The sequence below is a fragment of the Lepisosteus platostomus genome, chromosome 14, assembly GCF_059453375.1.
Source record: "Lepisosteus platostomus isolate fLepPlt1 chromosome 14, fLepPlt1.hap1, whole genome shotgun sequence".
NCBI lineage: Eukaryota > Metazoa > Chordata > Actinopteri > Semionotiformes > Lepisosteidae > Lepisosteus > Lepisosteus platostomus.
Window position 1 is genome coordinate 1,117,343 of NC_142624.1, and position 21,454 is coordinate 1,138,796.

General features: G+C 55.8%; 2 protein-coding genes and 1 long non-coding RNA gene across 8 annotated transcripts in view; 1 reads left to right on the top strand and 2 right to left on the bottom strand.

The window, feature by feature from the left end:
* The window catches only part of LOC148648579 (GTPase IMAP family member 8-like), a 72,819-nt gene that overhangs the window by 33,954 nt on the left and 17,411 nt on the right, over positions 1-21,454 (bottom strand). The gene's annotated exons all lie outside the window — the stretch shown is intronic.
* mei1 (meiotic double-stranded break formation protein 1) lies at positions 33-21,392 on the top strand. 6 transcript variants are annotated; one of them, XM_088606913.1, is made up of 32 exons: positions 37-754; positions 1,008-1,213; positions 2,670-2,793; positions 3,204-3,254; positions 3,522-3,595; positions 3,921-4,026; positions 6,165-6,848; positions 7,053-7,186; positions 7,406-7,520; positions 8,111-8,227; positions 8,714-8,813; positions 9,056-9,190; positions 9,858-9,972; positions 10,545-10,615; positions 11,248-11,389; positions 11,999-12,110; positions 12,426-12,486; positions 13,070-13,164; positions 14,065-14,245; positions 14,612-14,759; positions 15,036-15,323; positions 15,568-15,739; positions 16,059-16,166; positions 16,647-16,757; positions 16,941-17,095; positions 17,289-17,373; positions 17,898-18,076; positions 18,580-18,661; positions 19,521-19,627; positions 19,925-20,056; positions 20,758-20,873; positions 20,968-21,392. In XM_088606913.1, exons 2-32 carry the CDS (start codon positions 1,073-1,075, stop codon positions 21,026-21,028), a joined length of 4,302 nt encoding a protein of 1,433 aa, XP_088463039.1. In that variant the 5' UTR covers positions 37-754; positions 1,008-1,072; the 3' UTR covers positions 21,029-21,392. The 6 variants fall into 6 exon arrangements, 5 of the variants coding, with proteins under 5 accessions (XP_088463043.1, XP_088463039.1, XP_088463041.1 ...); XM_088606915.1 differs by having other exon boundaries at positions 37-664; XM_088606912.1 differs by having other exon boundaries at positions 37-1,213.
* Positions 14,876-17,387, bottom strand: LOC148648584 (uncharacterized). The gene is made up of 2 exons (XR_015926547.1): positions 17,265-17,387; positions 14,876-15,750 (listed from the first exon to the last, which is right to left on the bottom strand). It is a non-coding gene; the product is annotated as an uncharacterized LOC148648584 (long non-coding RNA).

Below are 21,454 nucleotides of genomic sequence, written 5' to 3' on the forward strand. Positions count from 1 at the left end.
CCCAGCAGTGGTGTGCGTCGTCATGGTAATAAGCAAATTGTGACCTTAAACATGAAATCAATCCGCAGAGACAAAGTAAATAAGCGCACAAATAGATACGCTCACGACCAGCAAACAGTCGCGTAGCGCAGAGATCAACACCCTGGAGGCGTAAAACGCAAATCTTTGGCTCTTTTTTTACATTTCTGTTGAACGACACACACAACACTGACACGAGATGAAAGGGTGTCCAAAACAAGATGCAAATAAACAGGAAGCAAAAACCCCAAACAACAGGAGCTCTTGCGCCTAACGCACGCAGACACCCGGCGAGCCCACGTGAAAGCCTCATTGGGCCGAGGAGACGTCAATCAGGCTTATCCCCGCCTTCGCGCTCGGGTCGCCCCCCTCTGATTGGCCGAACGGGATTTGACGCCAGATCCCTCTTCCCGGCGGGGCGCGCGAGAGCGGTTCCTTCCGGCCGGTTCGCGCCAACCGTTAATTCCCGACTATCTTGTCGTTATTTGTCGAATATTGAAGCGATTCCGTTCAATACGTGACCCACACCCAGCAAACCGGAGAGTCGTCCAGGTTATTTCGTGAGGGACCTGCTTTGCCTAAATGACACCTGAAGACGCAGAATGGGTTTTTTATTCTGACGGTGAACCGTTGAGCCGGAGGACTGGTGCGAGTCCGGCCCGGGGGCCGACTGTAGATCCCCGAGGGATCTGTTGGTATCTGTGTCCAGACCCTGGGATAGCCGTTAGTTTGCGAGGTCTGTGCTTGACCACGACTCTCATTTCGGTCACCACACCGTCGAATAAGAATAAAAGTAAGAGGCGTCGGCACCAGACGAGAGGCGTGCTGACGCGGGCTCGGGTCTAACGGACAGAGACGCTCCGAGTCGGGTGTCGGCAGACACCGTTCAGCGGACGTTTCAGTATCTGAGGGGGTTTAAACACAGCTCTAGCGGGGCCAGAGGGGCGGCCGGGCCGCATTGTGCTGAATTGTCGGTTTTTCAACTGCAGAATAACTGCCGCCATCTGGAGACTTCCCAACGCCGCCAGGAGGCCTGAGGGCCCGACTTCAGGCGATGGCGGAGGTGGACGTCGTGTACGAGAAGACCCACCACCGGCACGATCCCCGGTGGGCGGCGCGGGTGGGCCCGGCGGACGGCGGCGTGGCGCTGTGCGTGGCGTGCGTGGTGGAGCTGCTGGGGGACGCGGACGTGTCGGTGAGCGGGGGGCGCGCACGCTGCGTGCGTGCGTGTGTGTGCATACAGTCCCTCAGGTCGAGGGATAACGCGCTGAAATCACCGGGGACGCGTATCAGGGCTGGAATAAAACCCTGCTTCATCTCCAGATTAATTAGTGCAACTCGGCCTTTCCAAAGAGCACGGATCTCTGCAGCCTTGGCTCGAAAGTGCAACCCCGGCGCCTAGCTGATCAGGCGTGTGCACGCAGCGGAATAAACGCGGGGGTGCAGATCTGACATGTATGCGGTTAGGGTACAGCTGGCTGAGGGCGAGTGCGTGGCCCTGCGCCTGCAGAAAACTCTTTATTACTGTGCAGCTCTGTGGTGTCTTCTCATATAGCCTGTCTCGCACGAGTGCTCCCGTTCCGACAGGTCAAGTAAATGTGCACGATGACGTTTTGTTTCCTGCTTAGAAAATGTTTGCCTTAATTTAGCTGAGCGAAAGGGCTTCTGTTTTGGTTTAAGGCGTGCGTGTGCTTGTGGGGGGCTTTAAGTACTACATATTGTATTTTACACAGTAGCGCGATTAAGTACAATTACATCTTAATTCCGTACAGTTACATTGGTGTTCAGTTCATGTGTTAAGTAAGTGCAAGCATTGAGATGTGGGGTAGTCCTCCTGCAAAGTATTTAAAATGAAAAAAAAAACAGTTTGCGTTTCAGGTTGCAGACTCACAGTCTGCTATCTGATGTGTGAACCACAGAGGGCTTTCTGCTGAGGCTCTCATCACCAAACTGTAGATAAGAACTGTCGGACCGCAGCGGCTGTGTCTGTGGCCCTCGATGGAGAAGCTCTCGGTCAGCTCAGCAGCCTGTGGACTCGCTGCATCGCAGCGCAAACCGTGCAGGATCTCCAGCTGATCGGCCAATAGGAGCAGCTGTGCTGGGTTCTCACCAAGATGGCGCGTGGAGGCCAGACCTCTAGCTGCGAGATCACAAGCTCGGCGAAAGGCTCCCGACAGACAGACAGCCCCCGTGCTGACTAACTCTCATTCTTCACAACACGAAGGTGCTTCACATGGCAACTCCCCCCTTGCCTGTTTCACCCAGGCCTCCGCCAACGTGTCACCAGGGACCTTCAGATCTTGTGCTTGGGGTCAGAGCGCAGGGTCAGCCATTGTACGGCGCCCCTGAGCTGTTGGGGTGAAGGGCCTTGCTCAGGGGCCCAACAGAGTAGGATTCCTCTGCCGGCCGCGGGATACGAACCGGCAACCTTCCAGCCACAGAGACAGACCCTGAGCCACAGAGCCACCACTAGGGGTCAGTCCAGGCACCCAGGGTCGGGTGATTGATTAGGGATCAGTTCCTTCCCGGAGTCCGTTTGCCCTGCTCCGTGTGTCTTGTTTTCTTAACACGCAGAGCGATGCACGCTGGTGCTTGTAGTCCCGGGCAGGGCGGGCGCGTGACGGCTTCCGTCTCTCTCCCGGCCCCCGCAGGTGGTGCGGAAGAGCCACGCCCTCTGCTGCCTCCGCCGCGCCGTCGCGCGGTTCCCCGCGGCCACGTGCCAGCTGCTGCTGCAGGAGGAGGGCGCCTGCACCCTCGTCACCGGCACCCTGCTGGGTAAGACGCCCGCGCACGGGCACCAGGCGTGCGGACCGCGGCGGCGCCGTCTGGGGTTTCCCAGTCGGGCAGTCATGCCCGGGGGCGCAGCGCCCTTGCTCCTTTGCTGAGCTCTGCCGCTGGGCTGCGTCACGGCCACGGTCCTCGTGGAGCTGCAGTTTACTGACTGCCGGGCGGCAGACTGCTTCTGCTGGGGTGTCACAGTCATGTCGTGGGTCAGCCCGGGTCGGCCCAGGTGAACCAGGGTGCGTGTCTCAGCGCAGGCCGGGTGTGGTAAGATCAGAGCTGGGTGTGGTTCCTCTGCTGGGCCCAGGTGAACCAGGGTGTGGTAAGATCAGAGCTGGGTGTGGGTCGGTCTCCCTGTCTCCCTGCGCTGCTGTTGAAGCTCCTGCCTGCCCTTCTCCCTGCAGAGATGCTGCACACCGTGGCGGACGCGGCCGCTCTGGAGCAGGTGATTCAAGGTAGGCCGTCCGCGCCCGGCGCCCGCAGGGCTTGAGCCGCTCACTGCGGGGTACAGAGACCCCCGGGACCCTCCGGGCTGTCCCACTCCAGCACGGGCGTGTGATTTCAGTCTGCGTGGAAGTGGAGACCACAGAGTCTCCGGGCTTCCTGTCCGCTTGAGCTCTTCATTAGGTACTGGCGTCAGTTATTCACTTACCTGCAGGGGTACAGCCCCTGTGAAGGGGCCTGACAGGCCGGTGGCCTGGGTGCTGTTGCCTGTCTTGCAGTGCTGGTGCAGCTGCTGGCAGAGCTGAAGAGCGAGCAGTTCCTGGGCTTCGTGCTGGACAGGTGCGACAGGCAGGTGAGGGGGGCGGGGCAGGGCGGGGAATCTCACCCAGCATGGTGGGGGGAGGTGCGCGGAGTAAACTGGTCTATGAAACATGTACAGCGCAGTGTTTCTACTCGGGTGTCCTCTTCTCTTCCGTGAAGCAGTTGTGAGCAGTTGTGAACTATCCAAATCCAGAAAGGCACCATGCAGGTCTTGGGCAGAAGTGTTTATTTCTGGGGAGCTATAACGCACGGTTTTAGAGAGCTAGCTGGAGATTGCTAGTCAGAGGAGGCGGTGAGCGCTGCCCGCCCGCTGACCCCAGCACCCCTGTCCTCCTGTCTGGCCTCCCTGTCCGCAGCTGACCAGCACAGCCAGCCTGCGGGGCAGCCTACCCACGCTCACCTTCCTGGGGAAGCTGATGGGCGCCGTGCCGACGCTGGCCGAGACGCTGGCCGCCGACCACGGTGAGTCTGCCTTGCTCCTGCCCCGGGTGACACCCCCGCCCTGCCCTGCTCCGCTCCGCAGGGTCCCCCAGGTGAGGAGACGTCCGACAGGCAGCGGCCTGGTGGCGCAGCGCTGCAGGAGATGGCTGCAGGTTTGGAGCTTTTGATCCTTAACTCTGCGATCTGGTTTGAAGATATGGACTTCATTCACCTTCTGGTGGCCGCAGAAGGTCTAAGCTGTGCTGGGGTTCATGTGGTGCAGGTAAATTCCTCCCCCCACAGAACTGAACTGAACTCCCCCTCAGCCGCCTGCTGCTGGAGTCCCAGCTCCGAGCGCACGGGCCTCGCTGCCCCCTAACCCTGACTCCATCCCTGTTCCTTGGCTTGGCCCACCCTGTCTGCCGACGCCAGGCTCCCTCCCCCACTCCCAGCCGGTTTCCTTCGGCTATCTCTGATCTCCAAAGGGATCGGCCCTTCGTTTCACCAGGAAGTCACCCCACAGGAGAGACTGGGGCGGTGTCTGCAAAGCGGGATGCAGACAAAGTAACTAAGCGAAAAAGACACACGGTTTTCTGAACGTCCTCAAAAAATGCTTTCTCTTGTGAACTTTGTGCCTTTAAAGCATCAGTTTAAAAAAGGGAAAAACAACGAGAACATTTCTTATTTATTTTATGTTTTATCATTGATAACATAAAAATACAAGCGTGACTGGGGACTGTTTGCAGTCTGATTTAAGAGCACTGTTTGCATGGCAGGAAACGCCAATAATAACCGGCCTGTTGCCCAGAGCGTGGTACGATCTTAAGCCCCGACAGCAGCAGTGCGCTGATGGGGTTCAGGCACGAGTTGAGCACAGTCTCCCAGCAGCGCTGTAACAACCAGCGACTGCATCATTGGCTCTGATGGAGAAGATTACCGAGAAGCCCACACAGGCAGTCTGAAAGAACACCCACCGCATCCTGGCACGCTCCAGGCCAGCTCTTTCCCACGGGATTGAAGGCTCTCCGGCCCCACGTGGCAGAGTGTGTGTGTGAGAGAGTGTGAGAATGTGTGTGTGTCTATCCCAGTGGGGGAGGCAGTGCTGTGTGTGTGCGAGGCGAACCGCTGATCCCGTTGAGCCGTCCGGATTCCGGATAATCTGTGCCACCGGCCGAGGGAGACTGGCTCCATTGATTCTGCAGCACATGCCTGTGCCACCGGGGAAGGGATTACTGAGGATTTGCGGATCAAAATCCGAGCTTTTAAGAAACCGCTTAGGCTGCCTGTTGCATGCTCTGCAGTTTGCTGTGTTCTGTGACTCATCACAGACGTCCCTCTCAGAAGGGTGCAGCTAGTGTACTTTTTTACATTGTGCTTTTGAAGAATTAGCACACTGATATGTAGAAGAAACAAGTGATTAGAATGTGCTTGGTGCCTGAACGCTTATCCTCCTGGGATTTCTTCAGTAAAAACAGACCTTGACGTTTATTGAGCATCATGGCTTAATGGCCTTGTAATATATTTGGTAATACACTATGAAGAGAAATTACTTTTTGTTTTTCAAAATAGTACCTCTGTTGCGTTGCAGTAGTGCTGTCTGTGAATGTCGATTGGTGGCGAATGATCGAATCAAGTGAAAACTACATTTCCAACTCCAGATTGGTTTTATATGAGGCCGGCTGAAAGGCTTTGAGCCTGGCTGAGAGTGAAGCTCTGTGTGTTTTCTGTGCGAAGCAGCTCAATGGCAATGAGCTGTGCTCACCGCCTGTGATGAGTGCCGTGCAGGTAGACCGTAACAGATGCTGAATATAGAGCTCATCACGCTTCACGGGTGAGAGCGCTCGGGGCTGAGCTCCAGGGTGCTGTCACCTGTACAACTGAAGGCTGCCGTCTGAGGTGTGTGTGTGTGTGACAGATTAAACTGTGTGCTTTAGAGAGCAGTGTAACCACCTTATAGCCTGATCTTTGCCAGGTCTCGGGAGCTCAGCAGGGCCAGGCCTGCTCAGTACTGGCATGGGAGACCTTCATCGTGTATAGTTACTTATTCAGAGTAACAGCAGTGTGGGTTGTGTGTGCTGCGCAGGGTCCCTGCTGAAGCAGCTGTGTGTAATTGTGTGTCTGTGCTGTGCATGGTCTCTGCAGTAATAAGCTGTGTGTTATTGTGTGTCTGTGCTGTGCAGGGTCCCTGCTGGAGCAGCTGTGTGTTATTGTGTGTCTGTGCTGTGCAGGGTCCCTGCTGGAGCAGCTGTGTGTTATTGTGTGTCTGTGCTGTGCAGGGTCCCTGCTGGAGCAGCTGTGTGTTATTGTGTGTCTGTGCTGTGCAGGGTCCCTGCTGGAGCAGCTGTGTGTTATTGTGTGTCTGTGCTGTGCAGGGTCCCTGCTGGAGCAGCTGTGTGTTATTGTGTGTCTGTGCTGTGCAGGGTCCCTGCTGGAGCAGCTGTGTGTTATTGTGTGTCTGTGCTGTGCAGGGTCCCTGCTGGAGCAGCTGTGTGTTATTGTGTGTCTGTGCTGTGCTGGGTCCCTGCTGGAGCAGCTGTGTGTTATGGTGTGTCTGTGCTGTGCAGGGTCCCTGCTGGAGCAGCTGTGTGTTATTGTGTGTCTGTGCTGTGCAGGGTCCCTGCTGGAGCAGCTGTGTGTTATTGTGTGTCTGTGCTGTGCAGGGTCCCTGCTGGAGCAGCTGTGTGCGGGGCTGCTCTTCCCGGACGAGGCGGTCAAGGCCTCGGTCTGCTATCTGTACGGGCGCCTGTGGAGCTGCGGCGCTGCGGTGGAGAGGCTCCCGGCGGCTCTGAGAGACAGGCTGTGCCGCCTGCTGCTCTCCGCCCTCTCGCACGCTCAGAGCAGAGAGCTGCACATCAACTGCCTGGGTGAGAGCAGGTGGCCCTCGCGCCCCCCACCTACCACTCAGAGCGAACTCGAGCGGTATCCTTCACAGCGATGTCAGTGATTGCAGGGCAGGTGGCAGCAGAAGGCTCTCTCAGACGCCGCCCTGCTGCTCTCCGCTCTGCTGAGCTCCTGTCATTGTGATCTGATGCGTTTCTGTGATGCTTGTGGCCCCTGTGATGAGGCAGGTCTCCTGAAGCAGCTCCTGAGGTTCAGCGATGCCGTGTCGGTGCTGATGAGCTGGCCCAGCCCGGAGCACACCGCAGACAGCAGTGCCGGGCTCAACAAGCGGGATAGCTCCCTGCCCCTCATATTCAAGAAGGTGACGAACTGCTCAGTGACTTTTCCCACAAGGCAATTCGCAATCACGTCCATAGCAATGTGCAGCACATCATAAATACCCAAAACCTGACGTCAGTCCTGCACGTGTTAGTTTTATGCTGTCGCTATGCACTGAACGATTTGGGAAGATCTCCTCTGAAAATGTGAGGTGGGTACGTGAGCTGCTGAAGGCCTGCTGTCTGCCTGTTCTCTCCCGCAGCTGCTGCTCAGTGGGGACGAGACCCTGCAGGTCGCCAGCTCCCAGTGCATGGCGGCTGTCCTGGTCCACGCCCCCTGCCAGTACGCACCCCAGCTCATACAGGCGGACATCCCCGGTGAGTCTGCACTGGGACACCACAGCACACAGGGAGGGGCCTTAGCTTACACTGGTGAGTCTGTGCACCATGGGCACTGTACTGTGTTTTCACTGTGGTACACAGCGGAGGATTTGTAAGGAAGCCCAGTCCGGCTCAGCCTGCCAGACCACACACACATCGATACTGTACAGTGCGCAGTGTGTAAAGGGTGACCTCTACTGGACAGAGAGGTGCATGACCCCTGTTTAAAGACACCGGCTCACTGGCTAAGTTCAGCCCATCTTCGAGCTGGAGTGACGGGTTTTCACTGGGAGGAGTCCTGACACACAGTGCTGGGATTAGTGCACACTGTTGGGCTCTTTTGCAGAACTCATATTCTTTTTGAAAATGATCGGCTGATCTCTTCCACCGCTGGTCTACCTGGCGAATCTGTGTCTGCGCTCATACGGACCGGGGCTCGCGGCCGTCCACAGTCTTGCACTTACAGCTCTCGCGGGCAGGCGAAGCGCGTTCGCTCAGGCACACGCGCGCACAGGTGCGACTACAGGTGGAGCAGGGCGATGCCCGGCGGGTGACGCGCGGCTGAGCGCGGTGTGTCTTCGCGACAGAGTTCCTGTTCGAGCGCCTCTCCTGCACCAGCGAGCTCCTGCTGTGGTCGGTGTACCGCTGCCTGCGGCTGCTGACCGAGGACGCGCTGTTCTTCTCCAAGTGCCACGCGGTCTACGGTAAGGAAACCCGCTGGACGGCGGCGGGGATCGATTTCGCAACGCGTTCCCCGGTGACGCTCTCTCGGTGAGCTGTCTCGAGTCAGACAGCTCGGCTCTTCGCACGGCGCGGCAGCTCATCGCAGATGAACACGGGCGCGACTGAGTCACTGAACACCACAGGGCTGGCAGGCCTCTGGGGAAGCTCGCTGCGTGGTATGAAGCACCGTCTTGCCCGTGACCGCTGCCCGAAGTGTGCTCCCAGCCGGGTGTGAAAGGGCTGCAGATCCTCTGAGAAGCTGGCAGTTATTTTCAGAACTGTCTTCCACTGCTTTGGGAGGAATCTCTCCTCACGGCAGAGTGCTGGTCAGAAAGCAGTGCCGTCGTCGGGGCAGTGTGCAAGGGTGCGACCCACCCAGGTGTCCGTCTTCCTGTCTATTTCTGAACGAGCGGCGCGATGCGGCTCGGAGTCTGTACGTCTGACGGCCCCCCCGCGCTGTGTCGCAGGTATCGAGCCTCTGATCCGCAGCCTGAAGGAGGCGCTGCAGCTGAACAACCAGGAGATACAGAGAGAGGGGCTGGTCTTGCTGACGGAGATCCTGGACAGGTGAGGGAGGGGGGCCTGACCCTCTGACCATCCTGTCTCGCGCTCTGCATGGGGGCTGGACCCAGAGACTGGCCTGTGTCTCTGTCCGACTGCAAGGCAGTTTATCTCCCAGACGTGCCTTGTTAGTTGAGCAGATTCTACTGCTGTACTTCACAGATGTGCCGGATGAATTGTTTCTCTGTCGCTGTTCCTGTGGAATACCCGTCTGCCTCACACTGTGTCTGTCCCCTGTGTCCTACCAGGCAGCCGGTGAGCATCCAGCTGTTCTCCAGCTGCAGTGCATTCATAGAGGCAGCGGAGGCCGTGCGGATGGGCGTCGCCGTGTCCAGCCTGGAGGTGGCGACGCAGGCCGCCTGCGCTGCGGCTGCCCTGCTCAGGTTCGAGGGGCCGAAGGTCTCATGATCCTGCAGCACTGCTCATGTCACGGCCCCGCCCCTTCTGTCAAAACATAAATCCTTTGCACTTAAACGGAGGGTTTTGAGGCTAGGCCTCCAGACAAAGTTTTGTACGTCATTTAAAATGATGTAAATAATGCTGTGAAGGCCTGTCTATGCTAGCGGTGTTTCTGCTGACTGACATCGGTCTGCCTCTCTTGTCACGTGTCTGTTGTAGTGAGAGAGCGTCCGTCCACACTGGTAGCGTGCACGAGGCTCCGCGTCCTTCGGGTCTGTTTATACACAAACACCGTGTTTTGGCAGTTCACGGCGTGCGGCCAGCCTGCCGTAATAAACTGCAGTGAAGAGAAAATTAAACCTGCTTGTGTCGGTTTGCTTCAGTTCATCGTCGCTCGGTGTCAAAGCAGAAATGAGATTTGTATATATTTAGAGTATATTACATGATATTCTACTAGTGTATGTGGAACAAGGCATTCCTGAGCCCCGTGACTGTGCTATTTCAGCCTTGTGGCTGGGCTGTGTCAATATACTCTGCACTCGCTACAAGTATTAAGTACTGTAGACCTAACAGCAGCAGTCAGGCTTTCTGTAATGAGCTCAGTACATCAAATTCCACCTTTCAGAAGTCTCTTTTTCTGTGTGCTGCCAGGCTGAACCACATGGCCACTCCAGTTCAGTACCGGGAACTGCAGGGCGTGATAGAGGCAGCGATGAGGAGGGTGGCAGACCTGCCCTGGCCGTCCGCAGCACCGCGCAGAGCTTGTGTGAGTGTGGGGCTGTTTCAGCCTCGTGTCCCCACCTCAGCAAGCAGGGTGATTTATCACGAAGCAAACTGGAATCGTGCTTCAGTGAAATGGTGAAATCCCAGACCTGTGATCAGGGGAAAACAGTGAATTCCCAGCGGGATAATCAAGGGAAACCGGTGAAACAGTGACATCCCAGGGGTAATCTACAAAAGACTTGCCTGGCTTGTTGCACCAATGACTAGGAGTCAGACTGGTGTCACTAGTGTCCATGGGATATTAATACATGATTAATAACCTGGAGTTACAGTCAGGTATCGTAACCATCCAGACAATGAGATTTGCTTACTTACCAGGCGTACTTAATGTATTGTTTGTTGATCAGCTCTTACTTTTCTGTGTTATCCCTTCCATGTCTCGTTTGTCTCGGAAGTGGTCGTTAAATTAAGACAAGAGTGCACCGACATCAGGGGGGTGGTACGTGCTACAGTATGCATTTGTAGAAATCCTGAAGGCATCTCGTCTTTCCTGTATCGGGTGTTTGTGTCCGATGGTCTCTGCGGACTCCTTTTGTGACCCCTCCTGGAGCTCAGCCCAGCGGCCAGGCCTGCAGCGCGGAAGAGTTTCTGCTCCAGTCGCTGGTGACTGTGCACACGGCCTGCAGGTACAGCCCCGTTCTCGACAGTACAGAGTTCGGCCCCGTCTGGCACTGTGCGCTGACACTGCTCTCTGCACCCGTGACATCCTTTGGATAAAAGCATGATCCCAATGAATAAATATAAAGATGCAGCACAGTGAAAGCGCAACACAGCGTTTTCCTGTACTGTGGCTGCCAGTGTTTATTCCTATGGAATTGTCGGTTGAAATAATTTGGCTCACTCAACTTTTTTAATTTGTTGTCAGGTCTTACATATTTGCAGATGCCCAGATGCATTAAAATAGATTTAAAAGACGTCTAACCTTTTTTGGTTACATACGATTAAACAAACTAAACTATGTTTAGGAGGGTGTGCAGACAGAGGGATTCATTTGAATGTTTGATCATGTCCCGTCAGTCACAGTGCTTCTCCAGCTCCACTGCAGGCCAAGGCCCTTGGCTCTGTATAATACCAGAATGCACCACAGTGTGGTAAACTGTAGTAAAATATAGTACAGCTTGGTATTGCTTAGTACAACACACAGCTGTACAGAGTCCAGCATCTTGTAATACAACAGAGTGCCACAGTGCGAGACAGCGCTGCACAGACCGGTGTAGCCCAGCTGGTGTGCGAGCGTCTCCGGTGTGCGTCCTCACAGGCTGGCGGAGCAGTGCGCCGGCGAGCCCTCTCTGAAGGAGAACGCCTTCACAGCCCCAGGCGGGCCGAGTAAAGACACCCTGGACACGTTCTCCCTCTTCCTGCTGGAGACCTGTGGTGCCGTCTGCATCCCCGCAGTCACTGTGAGTCAGCACACGCACACACACATAAAACAGAGGCACAGGGAAGGGGAGGCAGCTCACTGCTCAGCTTTTACAGCACTAAAGACCTGTCTGACACCGGCAGTTTCAGATACTTTATATCACATGATGCTTAATTCGTGCCCATACTTCTGTTGTCCTGACTAGCCTCACGCCTGGGGATACCTCTTGTAGGCAGGGTACACTAATCCTGATTCCTGTAGGTAAGGCACCCTAACCCTAAACTCTAATAAGCAGGGTACCCTAATCCTGATTCCTGTAGGTAGGGTACCCTAACCCTAAACTCTCATAGACAGGGAACCCTAATCATGATTCCTGTAAGTAGGGTACCCTAACCCTAAACTCTCATAGGCAGGAAACCCTAATCCTGATTCCTGTAGGTGAGGTACTCCTAACCCTAACTTCTCATAGAAAGGGTACCTAACCGCTGCAGGTAGAGTACTATAACCCTACCCTCTCATAGGTGGGATACCTGTCTCTAACCCCTGTAGGCAGCAGGCGTGTAGCACTGGCCAGACAGATTTGTCTGGGAAAGGAACAGTAAAAATGTGAGCGAGTGTTTCTTGTCGTATTCTCATGCCTGTCCCCCAGAGCCTGTGTGAGAGGGGCCCCAGTGCCGCAGTGCTGCAGGTCTTCTTCTCTATCCTCAGCGCCCAGTACACCCTCGTTCCCAGCATGATGCACCAGTTCTCCGCCAAACTGGGTGAGATAGGCCGACCACCACCACAGAGAGGGCGCTGTTCATTTTTCTGCTTTAATAGCATAGAGGTTTTAATGAGAGTCCACAGCCAGACCACACTCGTAATCCACTGCTCTACAGCAGCTTCTGTGCCCAAGCGCTGGCCATGCCAAGGGTCCCACTGACCCTTCGACAGAGCTTTTACTTTAAAGACCTCGCTCAGCAGTTCCTGTTGCCGGACAGGCAGGGGCGAATCGGGTTCTCGGGAGTGTGGATTTTGGGATTGGGGATTTTGGGAGTGTGGATTTGAATTGTTGGCTTGACGTCTGTAATTCACAGCATCGTGCTCGTTCTTCAAACTGACGGTGGAGCTGAAGGCTGCTTTCTGTTCAGGACAGAGGTGGGGACACTAAAGCCTTGTTTTTAAACACCACACTTAATAATTACCGTATCTTTGATCTTTATTTTGGTGAACAAGACGTGTGAGAATATACAAATGTATATTTATTCTTAGATTGATTTACTGTTTCCATGCTGCCATGCCATTGTTTTAACAACATAAAAACACGAATAGCACTCAACTTACCTCGCCAACCTGCTGGCTTCATTACTCAACAAGCTGCTTGAACCCCTTGAACGGTTGTAAACTTCATGGGCCAGTGGGTTAACTGCGACCCCTGCTGGAGAGAAACTGGATTCTGGGTGGGTTCTGGAGGAGCTGGCTTAGTGAAGCCCTGTCTTTATCCTAGTACTCAGGTTGCCGTTCCTATATTGGGCCCGGGAACGCCTCACTGTGTGGACGTGCAGCTTGTAAATTCGTTAATTAGTTGCTGATCAGTTCAATGACAAAGTTACCATGCAGGCTGTGCCAAAGCCCAGCTCTGTGAGGGCTTGAAAGGGCTCGTGTGTTTGTCTGGGGGCACAGTGGAAAACATCACTGGGGTTGGGAGGTGTGGGCAGGCGTGACCTTCCTGTCTCCCCAGGAACACCCCTGTGAATGCAGCCTGTTCCGAGCTGCTGCAGAGGATGTGTCTGTGTCTGCTGTCTGACCAGGACACAGCGGAGACTGCTCAGCAGGGTGAGTGACACAGGCACTGTATTCTAACTGAGTACAGCTCGCTACAGACTGACCAGGACATCGCTAACATCACACATCGAAGAAAGGAATGTAATTCACCACACTGCATTGGAGCTGAATGCGTTATTCTGTCCGCCCTGGGAGTCACAGAATCTGTACAGCACAGCAAACAACACCCTGCATGTTACATGTGGGGCAGAGATGTGGCTCTGTGGCTCAGGATCTGGACCTGTGGCTGGGAGGTTGCCGGTTCGTGTCCTGCGGCCGGCAGAGGAATCCTACTCCATTGGGCCCCTGAGCAAGGCCCTTAACCACAACAGCTCAGGGGTGCTGTATAAATGGCTGACCCTGCGCTCTGACCCCAAGCTTCTCTCCCTCTCTGTGTGTCTCACGGTGAGCAAGTTGGGGTCTGTGAAAAGACAAACTCCTAATACAAGAAATTGTATATGGCCAATAAAGTGATCTTATATTATAACACATTGCAGTTTAATGTACAGTAACCTCCAGCCTGGACATTAAAAAGAGTCTTCACCACAGTGTGGGTGCTGAAAACCCTCTCTTATAGTCTTATAGTTCTGTACACAATAGTGTTAGACCAGAGCCCTTGAGTCTGCTGTACCCGTGAGAGAATAGTACTGTATGTCCAGTAAAACCTAACACAAGTCTTACAGCCCCTGCTTTCTGCCACACTGGGTGAGTGCAGCTCACAGTGTCCTGCACACGCCTCGGTCCAGCTCAGTCACCAGGGGTGGGTCTTTGTCAGGGCAGGAGCTCCTCATGTACTGAACGTGAGCCTGCACACAGGCTGAGGGCGAGACGTGACGCCGTTCTGCTGGACCGCCCCTGGGTTCCCGGTACCGCTTCCCGTGCCTGTGTGAGTGGGTGTGTGTGTATCCGCAGACCTGCAGCAGGTGGGCAGGGTGCTGGCGAGGAGCCTGCCCGGCCTGTGCGCCCGTCTCTCGGAGTGGCCGGACCTGCTGCGCGAGGACCCCGGACCCGCGGGCACCGCGCGCCAGGGGCTGAGAGCCGCACAGTACACCCTGCTGCTTCTGCTGCACCTGGCTCTCCTGCACCGCGACCGGTGGGCAGCCCCTCCGCGGCCGCGCGCTCCCGCTCGTCGGGGTTGTGCCTCGGTCTCACTCCAGCGGGCTGCCTCTTCGGCTCGGCTTTCCCTCGCGTCTCGAGTCCGGCCGGTTTTGTACATACGCTGTGATCAAACTCGGAGAACATTGGAGGGGTTATTAACGGAAGGAGGCCGTTCGGCACAGCCCGCCTGTTTGGTAGTTTGTGATCTCAGGGTCTCATCCAGCGGTTTCCTGAAAGATCTGACATTACTGTATCATTGGTCTGTGGTGGGAAGATCTGGGACAGCATGGCTTGTCCCGTGTGTTTCCGTGTGTTTCCGTGTGTTTCCGTGTGTTTCCATGTGTTTCCATGTGTTCCTCAGGCTCCTGCCGGACGAGGCCCTGTTCCCGGCCGTGGTGACCCTGCTGGGCTCCCTGCAGGATCGGGGTGACTGCCCCCCGGCCTGGGCCCTCAGAGCCGCCCTCTTCCTGCTGTCGGCGACCCAGGACAGGAGCCCCGCCCTGGACGGGGTACAGCCACTGGGCGCGGCTGTCGGGGTTCGGCTGGGCTGGGGGGGCAGCAGGGGCTCGGGGCCGTACAGCAGGCTTGCAAAGAACAAAACACTTGGCACCAGGGAGGCGACATGTTCTCTGCTTTGTGATGAAGTTTAATCAGGTTGGGGTGTGCTTTTTCATCAGTTACAGTAACAGAAACCAGAAGGACTTGTCGATTGCATGAAAGTGATGGTGTTCTCTGGCTTTCTGTGAGAAGGACTGTCGGGGGTGGTCTGTCCTCCTCTTCCCCAGGCCTCTGTGCACGCCATCAGGAAGGCCCTGTCGGCGGCGCCCACCTTCTCCTCTCTCTACACCCACCACCCCGCCGTCCTGCACTTCCTCTTCCGCTACCCGGAGCTCACCGAGCAGTTCGGGCTGCCCGCGCTCGAGAGCTGGCTGGGCCAGGCCCCCGGGCCCGCTGCTGAAGACGCCGGGCCTGGTTCGCCCGGCCCGCCGGGCCCAGAGCCACAGCAGGGCGGCAGCCACGCGGCCCTGTTCGCTGCCATCGACAGCAGCCCCGCCGCGGCCCTCACCCTGCTGGTGAGCGGGAGGGGGGAGGACAGCTGGGCCCTGTTTCAGAGTATCGTGCTCAGATTAGCTCACCGTCTCCTGAAACACAGCGATGTTTTTGTAACACTAGGTGGGGCTGTTCAAAAAGTTTAGCAAACAGTGCTGAAAGCTGCCCTGCTAGTTTTTTCTGTGTTTTCAAAGGCCTGCGCAGTGTCCGGTCCTGCCAGGAGGCTTTGTTCGTCAGTATAACGCTGCCGTTTCCTGTCTCCTGCAGGGTGTCGTCTGCACTGGGGAGGCCAAGCTAGCCCACAATGCATTGCTGGTGCTGACAGCCTACCTGCAGGGCTGCGACGGCTGCGACACCTTGGCCTCTGACCTCCTGCGACCCCGGATGCTGCAGATCTTGCAGTGCTTGTCCATCGAGAGCGACCCCCAGATACTGGGAGGTAACACAGTCCTACAGCAGCAAACACAGACAACAAATCAAATCAAAGTTTATTTATCAAATGCACAACAATACAGTGTGCAGCAGTAGTTGCTGGCAATCAGGCTCTCCTTCACTTCCTGTCTGCTAGGCCAGTGCCACATGGATACAGATTTTACGCAGCAACATGAATTGATAGTGAAACACTATCCCCAATCAGCGACCGTTTGCAGCAGTGATATTCAGAGTGAAGGGCAAAGACGGTTAATGTGCTGTCCCAGCCTGTGAGCCCCAGTGCTCCTGTGCTGAAGCTCCCCCCTTCCTCTTCCTGTGCCCCGCAGCTCACAGGCCGCTGTCGCTGGTGCTGCGGCTGCTGTGCCTGACTCGCGCGGCGGGCGGCTCCGCTGGCCGGGACCTGGACAGCACTGCGGTCAAGCTGCTCTATCACGGTGCGGGTCTGCGCGCTCGTTCACAGGCTGGCTAACCGCGGGGGCTCGGAGAGGGCTGGAACGCCAGTGAAGAAGAACGAGTACTGCAGGGCACCCCTCCGAGACTGTGGACTTAACACACCCCACTGTGTATTCCTATAGGGATCGTTTGAGTTTATTCCTTTTTTTCATGCTTGTGATGTGCTTTAATTTGGCGTTACTACACAGTCCCTGTGGTACAGTATGTTTAATGCTTTATCGTTCAGGCAGCGGAGTTTCCTTTTTGCTTTTATCATGATCTCACTGCGTTACTGCACAGTGCTGGTACTTTACCCTGATCTCACTGGGCTTTACTGTGCTTTTACCGTGATCTCACTAGTCCTCACTAGGCTTTACTGCACTGTACTGCCCTTTTACCCTGATTTCACTGGGCTCTACTGAGCTGTACTGTGCTTTTGGCAGGACGCGCTTAAGTCAAACTGTACACCTTGTTCTGTGCAGTAAGTAACTTGGCTGGGAAGCTGACGTCCTGCAGTACTGAGGTCCTCCAGCCAGCCTTCAACTACATGTACCTGTGCCTGGCACTGTCCCCAGCTACCTGCACTAACAAAGGTGAGAGGCCTGGGGTCAGGGCACGGCTGATAGACATTAAAAGAAGATGCCTTCACACACAGGTGTTACAGTCTGAACACTGAACACCAAGCACAACACAGAGCGGACACAAATATTGTAGGAACTGGTAAGTAGTCTCTCATGTCCGAATGGAGGCTTGTCTGGCTCTCCTCTCTGTGCCAGCGGTGTCGGTGCTGCTGTGTAACACCGGCCTGATGGAGCTGCTGCAGGCCACCCTGGAGCTGCCCCCCGGCCCCCCCTCTGCCAGCCCCCTGCTCTGCTGCGCCTGCCTGCTGCTGAACTCTCTGCTCCGGCTGCAGCACACTCACTCCGCACAGGTACGCTGGGCCACCGGCTCCCTGCAGACACTCTGTACTCCAGGAATTTGTACTGTCTGTCCTCTCTCTTGCTTTTCAGGTACAGTCTCTCGTTTTCACCTTCCATCTGCTGTTTGTTTCTGGACTCTCCCTCTCCCGGGTCGTCTCCCCTAATCTACTAATCTCTCACCTCTCCCAATCTCTTTTTCTTCAGGTCCACAAGAGTATCACCCTCGATCTGGACAGAATTCTTCTGCTGCTCGGCTTCAGAAAGCAGAAGACCGACAGTCTCCTGCTGGGTACGGTGTGCACACCTATAGGATGAGAATGAACAGTGTCTCACTGGGTACAGTGTGCACACCTATAGGATGAGAATGAACAGTGTCTCACTGGGTGCAGTGTGCACACCTATAGGATGAGAATGAACAGTGTCTCACTGGGTGCAGTGTGCACACCTATAGGATGAGAATGAACAGTGTCTCACTGGGTGCAGTGTGCACACCTATAGGATGAGAATGAACAGTGTCTCACTGGGTGCAGTGTGCACACCTATAGGATGAGAATGAACAGTGTCTCACTGGGTGCAGTGTGCACACCTATAGGATGAGAATGAACAGTGTCTCACTGGGTGCAGTGTGCACACCTATAGGATGAGAATGAACAGTGTCTCACTGGGTGCAGTGTGCACACCTATAGGATGAGAATGAACAGTGTCTCACTGGGTGCAGTGTGGGAGAAAGAGCTGTGACAGAATAGGGGAATTATAGCTAAAGCAGGATAATACAGGTAGCAGGTACTGTACAAGCTTCCCTGTGTCTTCCAGCCTGTTTCCTGCAGCTGCTGCAGACTGCTCTGGACCAGGACTTCCTGTCGCCCCTGCTGACCCTGTCCCTGGCTGAGCAGCGGGAGCGCCCCCTGGAGGAGACGGAGGCTGCGCTGTACCCGCTGGGCCTCTCCAGAGCTCGCTGCCTGATGGCGGCACTGCACTCCTTACTGCTACAGGTCGGTACAGCTCCACCCGTCCCCCATCGAGCTCAGCCCTCCTGTCGCTGGTCTTCGGGAGACCTTTAGAATTATATACTCAACCAACATAGCACTGTGTTAGTGGTATTCTGAGTCTTATCTTTGTTATTATAATACCCCACTGTGTGTTATTATTAAATAAGACAGTTGGACAGCGTGTGGCTAGCCTGATTAAACATCTTCGCAGTAGCATATTCCCATCTTTTTATTATTCTCATATTTGTGCAGTTTCTTAAGCCTGTAGGTATCCGCTAAAACAGAGGAACATGTTCTAAAGTTGTTGGTGGACATTTCTGCTGTTTCCTTCATCTGGTGATTGCTGATAGTTTGTAAAAACTGATGAAACCTGGACACACAGCTGCTCTTCCTCTGCTGGGGAGGCCGGTGTGTCTGATACTGGAGGCAGAGAGAATCAGAGAGAGGCGTGCTCAGAGAAACAGCACCGCCCGGCCCTCCTCACTCTCACACTCTCCTCTCCCCAGAGGCAGGAGCTGCTGCTGAGCGCTGCCGTCGGCTGCCTGGACTCCCTGCTGCACTTCCTGCACCGGAGGAGCCCCCCAACAGGTACCGCGGCTCGGCTCCCACACCGCGAGCGGCCTCACTGCGGGTCAGACACTGTCCTGAGTGAGTGAGGGCTCTGCTCTCTCACTGCGGGTCAGACACTGTCCTGGGTGGGTGAGGGCTCTGCTCTCTCACTGCTGGTCAGACACTGTCCTGGGTGGGTGAGGGCTCTGCTCTCGCACTGTGAGTCGGATACTGTCCTGAGTGGGTGTGGCTCTGCTCTCTCACTGCGGGTCAGACACTGTCCTGGGTGGGTGTGGGCTCTGCTCTCGCACTGTGAGTCAGACACTGTCCTGGGTGGGTGAGGGCTCTGCTCTCTCACTGCAGGTCGGATGCTGTCCTGGGTGGGTGTGGGCTCTGCTCTCGCACTGTGAGTCAGACACTGTCCTGGGTGGGTGAGGGCTCTGCTCTCGCACTGTGAGTCGGATACTGTCCTGAGTGGGTGTGGCTCTGCTCTCTCACTGCGGGTCAGACACTGTCCTGGGTGGGTGTGGGCTCTGCTCTCGCACTGTGAGTCAGACACTGTCCTGGGTGGGTGAGGGCTCTGCTCTCTCACTGCAGGTCGGATGCTGTCCTGGGTGGGTGTGGGCTCTGCTCTCGCACTGTGAGTCAGACACTGTCCTGGGTGGGTGAGGGCTCTGCTCTCTCACTGCGGGTCGGACACTGTCCTGAGTGGGTGTGGCTCTGCTCTCTCACTGCGGGTCAGACACTGTCCTGGGTGGGTGAGGGCTCTGCTCTCTCACTGCGGGTCAGACACTGTCCTGGGTGGGTGAGGGCTCTGCTCTCTCACTGCGGGTCAGACACTGTCCTGAGTGGGTGTGGCCCTGCTCTCTCTCTCTCAGCTGTGCTCCTGTCTCCCCAGCGCTCCACGCGGTGTCCCAGCCCTGGACCCGGTTCCTGCTCTACACTCTGCTCAGCTCGGGAGAGAGCTGCCTGCTGCACCCCGCCCTGCTCACGCTGCTCACGCTGGTGAGGCGCCCCGCGGTCACCCCGACACAGGCCGGCCTGCTGCATTTACTCCCTTCATTCACCCAACCTGCTACAGCCAGACGTCTCCTATAGGACCATCCAGCTTCCGCTGTGGTTACCCAGGCAGAGGAAGCGCTGCAGGGCTTGTGTGTGGGCATTCTTGCCTGGACCCCACGGGGCTGCAACAGCTGAGGGTGTTTACACCCTCCTCTAACGCCGTCAGCTCAGCTGAAAGACCAGCCTGCGCTCGAGTCAGTGGTAACGCAGGGGGGTGTGTTCTGCCCGCCTGTGTCACAGCTGCTGAAGCACGGGAGCACGAACGTGGTGTGGCAGCCGGACCTGGCCCGGATCTTCGAGGCCGTGGAGAGGAGGGGAGTGAGGGAGCTGGGAGACTGTACTGCACAGGCTCTGACAGGCCTGATAATACAGGTACACACTCTCACACACACAGGAGTGAGGGAGCTGGGAGACTGTACTGCACAGGCTCTGACAGGCCTGATTATACAGGTACACACACACACACACACACACAGGAGTGAGGGAGCTGGGAGACTGTACTGCACAGGCTCTGACAGGCCTGATTATACAGGTACACACACACACACACACACAGGAGTGAGGGAGCTGGGAGACTGTACTGCACAGGCTCTGACAGGCCTGATAATACAGGTACACACACACACATTCTCATGCACACAGGAGTGAGGGAGCTGGGAGACTGTACTGCACAGGCTCTGACAGGCCTGATAATACAGGTACACACTCTCACACACACAGGAGTGAGGGAGCTGGGAGACTGTACTGCACAGGCTCTAACAGGCCTGATTATACAGGTACACACACACACACACACACACACAGGAGTGAGGGAGCTGGGAGACTGTACTGCACAGGCTCTGACAGGCCTGATTATACAGGTACACACTCTCACACACACACAGGAGTGAGGGAGCTGGGAGACTGTACTGCACAGGCTCTGACAGGCCTGATTATACAGGTACACACACACACACACACACAGGAGTGAGGGAGCTGGGAGACTGTACTGCACAGGCTCTGACAGGCCTGATAATACAGGTACACACACACACATTCTCATGCACACAGGAGTGAGGCATGTCTGTGTTCAGCTGCAGAGCTCAGGATCTCCACAGCCTCCGGGCCCGAAGGAGCAGCAGGCGGTCCGCAGTCTGCTGGACACTCTGCAGGCGCTGGCTCCCTCGCAGAGCAGCCACAGGGAGACGCTGTATCCTTTCACTGAGGCACCGACACACCGTGCCTCCCGTCCGCCTGTGACCAGGCCTCTCCCCTCTCTCCCTGTCCTTAACCGCCTGCTCCAGCTGTGTCGGGGGGGTGTCCGTCTGCCTGTCCCACTTCCAGGTGAAGACCCGCGCGCGCTGAGGGGGGAGCAGAGCTGGCCGGTGAGATCTGAAATCGACTCTGGCTGGTCCACCATCGGTCTGCTGATTTCCACAGTGTGCTGCTGGCTGTAAGGACCTGCATGCCCCGTCAGTCCACTGTCCGTTCAAAACAGAACTTTCACCTTTTTATTCCTCTCTCTGTTCTGTAAAACTGTTCTGAAAATGTGTAGGAGGAGGGGAGGGGGCCGTTATTTGCTTTGCTCTGTATTTCTGTTTTTTCAGGTTTTATACATTTTTAATATTTTTCACTTTGTGGCTCCTGCCATTTTCTTATTTATATACTACATTTGTATCATTTATGACAAATTTTATTTGTGCACAATAAAAATCTGTCGTTCCATCTGTCTGCCCGTGAAGCAATGAATCCTACGCACTTGTGTGTTTCCGGGGGGAAGCGTTTTTTCGC

What these genes read in the sequence shown, in the direction of transcription:
- mei1 (XM_088606912.1), top strand. Translation starts at nt 1,073, where the DNA reads ATGGCGGAGGTGGACGTCGTGTACGAGAAGACCCACCACCGGCACGAT. An exon ending in CTGACGGAGATCCTGGACAG is followed by an intron (nt 8,814 to 9,055) that starts GTGAGGGAGGGG and finishes GTGTCCTACCAG; the next exon opens with GCAGCCGGTGAGCATCCAGC. An exon ending in CCGGAGGAGCCCCCCAACAG is followed by an intron (nt 18,662 to 19,520) that starts GTACCGCGGCTC and finishes CTGTCTCCCCAG; the next exon opens with CGCTCCACGCGGTGTCCCAG.